Here is a 10,431-nt window from a genome sequence, read left to right as displayed (position 1 = left end):
GTGCGTGATTATATAATTCCAAGGAAAAGCTGTGGAAATTATTTTCCGTCTTGACTGAAATGATGTCTTCCCATGTGAAGCACAACAAACTGTGTATATGTTTAACGCCAATTGCCTCAAATTCACACACCCTGTGAAGTGAATGCCTTCGATTATTGGAGGTTGGCCTACATCATCAGTGTACATTCTATATACAGTCAGTATATGTGGATATGCACGTCACATGCTACAGTGTCGGCCAGGCAGAAACAGGATAATAGTCTCCAAATCCCTGTCTAAGCACCCAGATCTTCCTGTCAGCAAGATTAAGCAGCTCAGCAGCAGCAGGGCCCGTGATGAGTGCATTCTGGACAGTGTGAGATTAGACAACTGGTGGTGATGAGGCGCGCTGAGCCCCTCAGCAGAGGGCTGCAGCCTGGGCAGGGGTGACTAACAGCTTCACTGGTTCTGTTCTTCGGGCAGGGGGATCTCTTAGAAACAAAATAAGGTTATAGGATCAAGAGAGGGGTGGGAAAAGCAATATGCTGAAATTCAAGCAGCACGGACAGTACCCCTTCTCATACCGCAGAGAACCCACAGGGATCCGACTCAAGTCAGACATCAGCTATGTGTCCCACTGGGGCTCCATGCACGGCCTGGGCCTCGAGGGCAACTTCGACTATTTTATGGAGGATGAAGACGAGGAGGAAGAGGAACAAGGCGAGGAAGAGAGAACCTCCTGGCAAGACAACAGGCTGTTCTCACTGGCCTTCACTTGCCCGCTCCTCCCCCAGAGTCACATGCTGAATATCAACGTGGGTGGCACCAGCTACCAGATCGCCTATGTGGTGGCCGCCAACCACCCAAAGACGCGCATAGGGCGTCTGGCCACGTACACCGACCACAAGCGCAAACTAGACTTATGCGACGACTATGCCGCAACAGCAGTCGAGTACTTCTTTGACCGGGACCCGGCAGTCTTCCACCACATCTACAACTTCTACCGCACCGGCGTGCTGCACGTGCGCGACGAGCTGTGCCCGCGCAGCTTCATGGAAGAGATCAACTACTGGGGGGTGCGCATCAAGCACACCCCGCGCTGCTGCCGCATCTCCTTCGAGGAGCGCCAGGACGAGCTGAGCGAGCAGCTGAAGGTGCAGCGCGAACTGCGCGCCGAGATGGAGGAAGAGAGCGAGGAGCTCTTCCAGGACATGGCCTATGGCCCGCAGCGCCGGCGCCTCTGGAACCTGATGGAGAAGCCATTTTCCTCCGTCACGGCAAAGGTCATGGCCGTGGCCTCCAGCTTCTTCGTGCTCATATCGATAGTTGCCATGACTCTAAACACGGTGGAGGAGATGCAGCACCACGGGGAACCGGGGGAGCCTCCAGGCCGCCCCTACCTCGAGCAGGTGGAGACCTTATGCATCGCCTTCTTCACGCTGGAATATATACTGCGTCTGGTCTCCACGCCTGACCCGCGTCGCTTCGTACGTAGCGTGCTCAACGCCGTTGACCTCATTGCCATCCTCCCGCTGTACCTGCAGCTCGTGCTCGAGTGTTTCACCGGCGACGAGAACCAGGGCGGCAGGAGCGCCGCCCACGAGCAGGAGATCGAAGCCGTGGGCCGGGTGGGCAAGTTAGGGCAGGTCCTGCGCATCATGCGCCTCATGCGCATCTTCCGCATCCTGAAGCTCGCGCGCCACTCCACCGGGCTGCGCGCCTTCGGCTTCACCCTGCGCCAGTGCTACCAGCAGGTGGGCTGCCTGCTGCTCTTCATTGCCATGGGGATCTTCTCCTTCTCGGCCATGGTCTACACTGTGGAGCACGACGTGTCCGGCACCAACTTCACCAGCATCCCTCATGCCTGGTGGTGGGCGGCTGTAAGTATCTCAAAGCGCCAACCTTATGTTCTGCCTAGCTGATGGGAGTAGATAGAAACCTGACCGTCCCCATAGCAGACATTTATTAGTTGCTGTAAAGTCGGCAACATTTTCAAAACAGCACTACATCCCAGGAAACCTATTAAACAAGTCATGTCACGGACAACATGTAGTATCTCAGCATGGTAAAATAGGTTTAAACAATGCTGCCCTTGTGCTTTTAAGCGTGCTCCCCATGTTAAAACAACTTTTTTAGGGGGAATTAGTTATTCACTCATTGGATCAGACATCTGGCGTTTTCTCGTCTACTCGGTGATATGCAGAATTATTTACTTAACAGAACTGGTACAAAAAAGTGTGTTCTTTTCCGCTACCAGTGTTGCTGCACCAACCGTATAATCTGTTCAGGCATCGGAATATCTAGTTATGCATATTCTTCCTTTTACGTTGTCATAGTTTGCCAACAAATTCCTACTAGGAATCAAAAACAGTGCTTTCTTCACCAATATGCATATGAGTAATTAGAAACAATTTCGATGCCTAGAGTAAGTCATTGTAAATGCGCATGTTTATTATTAGGCCAAATAGAATAAAAAGACAGAACAACAAATCCCAGAATAAATGACAATAACAAACAAAAAGGCAGACCTGTGCAATGCCATGTCCCTTTACGGGATAGTAGTATAATTTTGGCCAAAGGACAGGCTTTAGACAGAATGTCCAGCAATGTTGGATAAATCCATAAACAAGGCACTGGTATACATAAAAACAGAAGCAGTGTAGAGGAAGTTGTGTCACAGTGCCGGAGAATTATTAAACATGTTTTTATAGTTTTGAGGAACCCATGCTGTTTCTCTTCAGGGAGCATGGGAGAAAGATACAACCGCTGATGCAACAGCATCTAACGAGATTGGCTTTTACTTCACATGGCTTTACCCCTTCTGGTTATAAATAGAAACAGATTTATGATGTGTCCAGGGTATTTGTGCATTGATTGCTAAAAGATATTTAAAAGGTTGAAAGCTCTTTACACACCTTACTGTTATTAACCATACAGGCTAACAACCACAGCAACAATGCCACATCCGAACTATGTACATGACTCCACTTTCCTGCTTTTATACATGTATGTGTTTTCGTGTGTGTTTATAATTATTTCTTTTGTCTCTCCTCTCCACAGCCCCCCTTAACCTACTCCTTTATCTCCCTTCCCTCCTCGCGTACTTCTTCCTCAGTTGCAGTGCTTTCTTCTGCTGCCCCCTCTTTCTCTACATTACTCGGTTTGCATTGCTCATGTGAAAGCAGGTTTGGAGGTATAGGGGCCTATTTACTAAACTTTAACGTAATGCAGGGCAGCAAGCAAAGTTACTGTGTTGCACTGCGTGAAAGAAAGAGAGAAGAAATGCCCCTTATCTGCTAAGATATGACCCACATCTACTCCAGCCTTGCAGTGGCGCAGTTTTTAGGCATGTGCCAACCCAGGATCCCTTAAATCATGATGCATGGGTGTCTGCGTAACATACCTTCCTGGACAAAAACAATCCATCGAGGCATTATCTTGTTTTTATGTGTGCTGGAGATTGCAGCACTCGTGGAAAGAGGAAAAAACAAGGCGAAAAAAAGATGCTTGTCCCAGTTACACCATCCTCTGGGAGGCGCGCCTATTTCAGACAATCACATGTTTGCAGACCTTTGTAAATCTGAGATTGTGTGATGTCCATGGGTGGATGCACGGGAACACCCATGCTCCACCCATGAAATGCCTTAAAGAAAGAAATGTAATGCAACATTTCTTAACAAAGCCACGCAAGGCAGCACAAATTGTACCTTAAATGGATTTGTAGATATCTACTAACATTTTGCATCGTGATTGTGCCACTTTTGTGTGCAGTCATGGTGTAACCTGTTAGCAAATATGGCCCTTCGAATTTCCATGTCAAGCCTTGCTGTGGAGAAGTCTTTCAGATTGTTCTATGGACCAAAAATGAAGTTCCGAGAGTCCCTCAAAATCACAGGCTGCTTTTGCTACGATTAATACAATCCTAGGCCCTTCGGCATCTGTATTCATTCACTCCAAATGGGAGTTCAATGGTTGCAGTTGAACCAAGGTCAGTCGCATCACCTCTTATGGCACATTTCAATCCCGACAGCACTTCAATGATGCTACAAGAACCATCATCAAGCATCTGTGCGCTACAAAGAACACCACTATTTGCCATTTTGACACCCCCATCAGTGATGTCACCTTGCCCGCACCCCCCCCCCCTTTCCTACACCACTGCACCCATGGCATTTGACACATTACTGAATTTACAACGTTCTGTAAACCTGGGAAGGCATCAAAAGCCTACGCCTTCCCAGGGGAGGCAAAGGGGAGGCGCAACAAGGAGAAATAACTTTATTCCTTCTTGTTTTTTCCTCTTTCTATATGTGCTGCATTCAGCAGCACACATAGAATGAGGAAATCGCCTCCATTGATTGGTTTTGTGCAGGAAGGTGTTCCTTCTTGCACAAAAACAATAATTCCCACAACACGGACACCCTTGCCCCATGGTGCAAGGGTGCCTGCATTGGCACATGGCAGTCAATTGAGCACCAGCACAGGGTAAGAGGACAAAAATGCGCTATATCTGATGGATATGGTGCATTCCTTCCCTTTTCTTTTGCCGTAGGGCAGCGCATCAGGAAGGCTTGTGGTGCTGCCCCGTAGCAAAAGAATATAAATGAGGCCCTATGTCTTGACCAGCGGCATTTGGCATACCCGAGGGTGGTAGGGCGGGTGGAACAGTAAATTTTTTTTAAATTAAAACAACTTACCTGCGAGCGTGACGCAACATTCTCCCCCCCCCCTAATGGTCTTCTCCACTTAAGGCAGGCAGGTTCCAAACAGCCTTCACCAGTCTACCACTGCTCTCGCAAGCATGAGAACAGTGCTAGGATGGGTGGGAGTGGCCTCACTCGGCACTCCACAACACGCTGGAGGCTTTGGTTTTCTCTAACACAGCTGTCTTAAGACAGCTGACTTAAAGAGGGTTAAAGTACACGTGTTGCTGGCTGTTGCAAGATATCCGGCCAAAAAGTCATGCGCACTATAAACTGAAACTGCCCTGCTCAGTCTGCTACTGTCAATCAGGAGCAGCCCTGCCCCGTCCTGATGCTCTTATCGGGACCAAATGAAGAAAAATAAAATGATAATGAATTAACTTCTTTACCATTTTATTTTTCTCACTGGTGGCATTTCAGTGGGGCGACGCTTTTCCGCTCAAATGGAGGAACCGCCCCTGGTCTTGACGTCATTAAGGAAGAGCCATTTGGTGTGCACCCAAGCCTGATTTATATTTGGGATAAAGTACCCCCAATGCACATTATGAGAATACTCACCTAGGAGTACTGTATTCTTATAGAGGTAATACAGCTGAGGAGTGAGTTCCTTTTAGATGTCATTGAACTCCAATGTGACTGGCAATATCCTTTTAACATACAACAGACGGTATTTTATTCTATAATACATGGTCAACCTATCACCAACCGCTATAATCCTTTATGTTTCACTCATTTATGTGAAAGAGTAGCTATGGTTGCAGACATGAACGATAAAAGTGGACTCTGTAGTTCAAAACGAAACACACCAAAAACGATTTGGAATTTGTTACAAAAATATATTAGAATTAGTTTAATGTAAATCATAGTAAAATGGTTATAGCTCAGAAAGAGTAGTAGCATGCCATGAGAATCTTTCTTTCCTGTAAAGTCCTGTAAAAGAAAACTCTCTTTTGTGCTGATCACTGTTCATTTTAGAAAAACGATCATATGAAGGAAAATAGTTTAACCTGTAGTTGTAATGTGTCTCTGTAACCTGCTTTCCACCTTGAATGCTGGCTGTAGCAGCAGAAATGAAGGCATCACACTTCTATTGTAATAAATTATTACATTTGAGTAGCTAGATTTTTTTTTTATTAAAGGCGCCTAGAGACACTGCAACTCGACTGTAAAAGGTGCATTAAAGACAGACTTTTATACAGGGATCTCAGGCTTTCATGTATTATATTGTAAATAAATTTGACATTACCAAGGTTGGCCCAGAAATCACCAGTAAGTTGCGATATAATTTGAGAATCACCAGTATATGTATAAAAGTCTGTGCCAAGTGATATTAGAAATTCATGTAGTGGTGGGACATATGCATTAAACAGCGAAGGCGAATGGCATGATAGATAGATAGATAGATAGAGAGATAGATAGATAGAACAGTGCTGGTTGTTTGTATGTAGTTTTACTTCAGCTGCTCTTTCCATTTGATTTGGCTATATCTTTGGTTGCCATGGACAGATCTGTGCCAATTTTGGCACTTTTTAAGCTTATTCAACTACGGTCCAGCATATGTAATTTCATGTAGTTCAGTTCTGAGGTGTGGGGTGGGGGGACAAAATGATGTGATTTCCCATTTTAGCTCCCATTAGGAATTTACCTCACTGCTACATAAAAAACTACTGAACAGATTTAATCCAACTTTGGCGTGAATGTAGAACTTTGATCAGAAAGCGTGCTTTCCATCATTTGTTTGAAATCAGTTCAGCAGTTTTTGAGATATTAGCATTTCAATAAAGGATGCTTGGTCTTCAAAGCATAACACTGTTGTATATATTATCAGTCAAAATTTCGAATTCTGAAAAAGGCTGTTTCACAAATTTTGAATTTTTTAGGCTATGCCATTTGTCTGATGAGTGTGAACTATTTTTTACCTGCTTTCTTGAACATTCTGATTTTGGAAATCCCAACTTTAACACTGTGTGGAAAGAAGGAAAGGGAGGAACTAACAGAGTTGCTCAACCACAGGGGAGTGCTTGAGGGCACAAAAAGGCATTGAAATGGCTGTGTGCAGCATGGATCAGGCACATGACAAGTAAATGTAGAGCATCATGAAATAAAATCCTAGAAATTTACTAAAAAACACAGTTAAAGGTTAGTTATGGTTTAGAGTACACAAAAAACAAGAGCTTCTCTACCGTCCTTGAGTTTTCGACCACTCGGTTTATCCCTTTTGTCACGCCTGATGGAGGTGCCTCGAAGACAACGCCAAGAGCTGCAGAGGGCGCTGCCCTGGGCCGTCACTGTCTCGCCGTCTTAGCCGGTAACCGGGAGAGGCCCACTTGGAACGACCTTCCTTCTACTCACTTCCACAAGATCCTGATCTTCGTGACCCTGCCTCAAACAGTCTGGGCTTGCATCTACACATCGACGTTTGTTCTTAGATTACCTTGTCTCATTTGAGCACTGCCTGTGTTGGATATTTCCACCACCTCTTCCATCTGTATATCTTGGCTGACAGACTCATCTCCTCTTGAGCGCGGTTTTATCGAACACCTGGACCACATCAAGCTGCAGAGACTTTATAACTCTGGTGTTTCTTGTCCCCCGTATGTGTCTTACTTTCCAAGTTGGACTCCATCCGTTGTGTGCCCTGAAGAAGGTGATAGCTAGGGATCTAGCCTATTTCACCGAAACGTGTGTCGGCCTCGAGCTTGACGGAAACTACACTACGCTATTAACCGAAATAGGCCCCAAACTTGACTTTCCATCTAAAACCCCTATTACATGTATACCATCCATTCAGCTATATAGAGATGTTGTGCGTACCTGTTATTCTTTAACTCTTCCCTATGCTCTATGGAGTTATTGTATCCCTGACTTAGTCTTTAGTTTTTGAAAAAATCTTGACACCCCTTGGTGCCTTCCTGTGAAAAAAATACATATCTTTTTTTGCTCCTAGAAAAATAAATCCAAATTTTTTACTTTCTGTCGCTCTTGTTCTACGATTCCTTTTAATTGTATGATTGTGACAGTAAGTAAGTAGTCTGAATGTACGTATCGTGTGCCTGATGGTTTTTTAGTGTGTCTGGATGAAAGTCATTTCATGGATTTTACAGTTTACTTTGGCAAACAAGGGAACATTTGAATATTTGCCTATCCTTTGTAATTATACCTGTATTTCCACTTTTTGACTATTGTCTTAAGTAAGAATATGCATACAAATATGTAGATTCTGTACATCTATACACTATACTCTAAAAAAAACCAGACTCCTATTCCGTTGAAATTTGACTCTTATCTATATAAAAAAATAATTTTCTGTTTCTAAATAAAGTATTATTTTTTTTTCTGTTCACCGGTAGCCTACATTCTGTCTATATGCACTAAAACGTATGTTTTATTATGTCATTTGCTGTGTGATTTTGTTTTCCCCAACTGAGAGAGACCCCTCCCAGACTATATAGATATGCTAAGCGCTCCCATCTACCACAGACAGGTGTCACTGTGCTCCTTTCTCCCTGAAAGGTTGTTGCTGTTCAGTTACAATATGCAACACACAAAAAGTAGACCGTAGCTAATGTCGCCACCCATGCTCCATACACTACTTTGCCAAAATCATGTTAAAAATAGCCTGTCTACCAAGATCAATCCTGAGCGGGTGATGTGAGTTATGGTGTACATTGTGGGTTGCCTACCATAACTGGTGAATTTCAGGTTTTTTCTGGTTTGTGTTCACTGAAGAATAACAAAATTTTAATTGTGGTTTTGGCAGTAAAAATATAGATATGGATATATATCACCTAAAAGTGAAGAGGCGGTGACGGTTGATTGGGTTTCAATACTTGCACAATACAAACTGTCAAGGAATAGCAAATTCCATAGTCATAACCTTAACCTCCACCCCCGCTATAGCATCTGAAAGGTGGAAATACGATGTGAATTGGGACTGCTTCAGTATCCTCACCGGTAAAGGCTAACTAAGTAGGCAGTTTTATACTCCCTGTTAATAGCAATTGTTTCCATTTTGGGAAGATATCAGTATTTTCTCAAATTATTTATCCCTGGGGACGTGATTGGTCAGTTTGGTGTAATGGTCCTGAGATGCAGTATACATTATAATATACTTCTTTATATGTTAGTACTTTTGGCATTGTTTTGTTATATATTTTTGCCATAACAAAGATGCATTCCATCCATGTTTAATTATTGTAAATGTAATTTATGATATTGTAGATTATCCAATGTGTTACTCTTTTTGTGACAACATGTATCCAATGTTTTGCTCTTTATGCAACAACATGCTTGATGTAGCAACATTGCATGGAGGTGCGGGAATTAAGGTTAAAGTAATACTTTAACTGTGAAATTTGGGATTTTCTGAGATTTGGTTTTCTTTGCTGAGGTATTTTGTTAATGAAAATTTGCCTTTATATTTGGCATACATGTTTCAGTATGTATGGGGAACGGCATACCCTTGAAAAAACAAAGATCTCACTGCTCCATGTCTTTCATTAAAGCCAGGTGGGGTCAGTGTTGACCCCCAGCCTTACCCAGTGGTGAGAGGGGTAGTGTTTTCTTTTTTTTTAAATACCCTTCCAGCCTTCCCGAATGGCTCGGATGGCTCTTTTACCCCTGTCTTGCCACAAGTCGGGGAAAAGTAATTATGACCATTCCTCACCTTACTAGGGACAGTGTTTAGTATTCTGGTACTTTTTTCTGCCACTCACCTTGCCAAAGCGGCTCCGCCAAGATCAAAACAGTGCTGTGTCAGCTGAGAGGGGTTTCACTTCTGTTCTCACAATTCTAAACCTACCAACTGACATTCAAAATAATGTGAACCACAAACGGAGGACTGGAGCAGTTGTTCCCGGTTCTCCATCATCGTTTCCAAATGTGGGCTTGAGGGACCTTGGAGTAAATTAAAGCTGCACTTGAGCTGTGTTCTCAGTTGTGAACAGGGGACCACGGCAGATGTGAGTGGTGACAATTTAAGCGATTTAAGTGAAAAGGCCTTCAATAGGTAAGACATTGGTGCAAATCTAAGTCTGATTGTGATAGGCTAGCCTGTAAAAAGCACCACCATTTATACAAGAGAGCAGTAGTGGTGGCTAACCAGAGGTATTTTGGCGAGAGTAGTAATGGAGCTCAGCGTTCCTCGGGAACTTTTTGAGATAAATACAGAATTACTTAGTCTTCCTACGTCAATTTAAATTAAATTTGGTGCACTCTGGGGGCCATATTTATAATTTATTCATGCAGCGCAGCAAGACACCTAGCTTCGTTGTGCTGTGTGAAAGAGAGAGCAATACAAAAGGGGATGATGGACGGAGCGTTTGAGCAAATCAAACACTCACCCCCAGTCAACTGATCTGGGTTTAATCCATCACCATTCTTTAGCCCACTCAGCAACCCCATTTCAGACATGGCTATATGCAAATCAGTCTGACCCCGTGCCTCATGGGAACAGTCCAGCCCGAACTACCAAGCCATGTCTTCCATGGACCGAAAACAAGCATCCTGGGACCGGTTTCGGATTCATAATCCTCATCAGCCAGGCTATCTTGAATCCAGTGGCCAAGTGAGCAAGGGACTCACGTCTGAGCATACCCTGCCACACTTAGGGCGAACAAAGCAATACAAAAGGGGATGATGGACGGAGCGTTTGAGCAAATCAAACACTCACCCCCAGTCAACTGATCTGGGTTTAATCCATCACCATTGTGAAAGAGAGAGGACAGTAATGTGCCATATCTATCAAGAT

At 44.1% G+C, this 10,431-nt stretch overlaps 1 protein-coding gene across 1 annotated transcript in view; it reads left to right on the top strand.

Moving 5' to 3' along the window:
- Positions 1-521: 521 nt before the first annotated feature.
- The window catches only part of KCNV2 (potassium voltage-gated channel modifier subfamily V member 2), a 61,561-nt gene continuing 51,651 nt past the window's right edge, over positions 522-10,431 (top strand). The window contains exon 1 of the mRNA XM_078677799.1: positions 522-1,859. Coding sequence (XP_078533925.1) covers positions 522-1,859 — 1,338 coding nt within the window. The remainder of the gene's footprint in view (positions 1,860-10,431) is intronic.

The sequence above is a fragment of the Lissotriton helveticus genome, chromosome 2_1, assembly GCF_964261635.1.
Source record: "Lissotriton helveticus chromosome 2_1, aLisHel1.1, whole genome shotgun sequence".
NCBI lineage: Eukaryota > Metazoa > Chordata > Amphibia > Caudata > Salamandridae > Lissotriton > Lissotriton helveticus.
The sequence above is the reverse complement of the archived record's forward strand: the minus strand, read 5'-3'. Positions and strand labels throughout refer to the sequence as shown.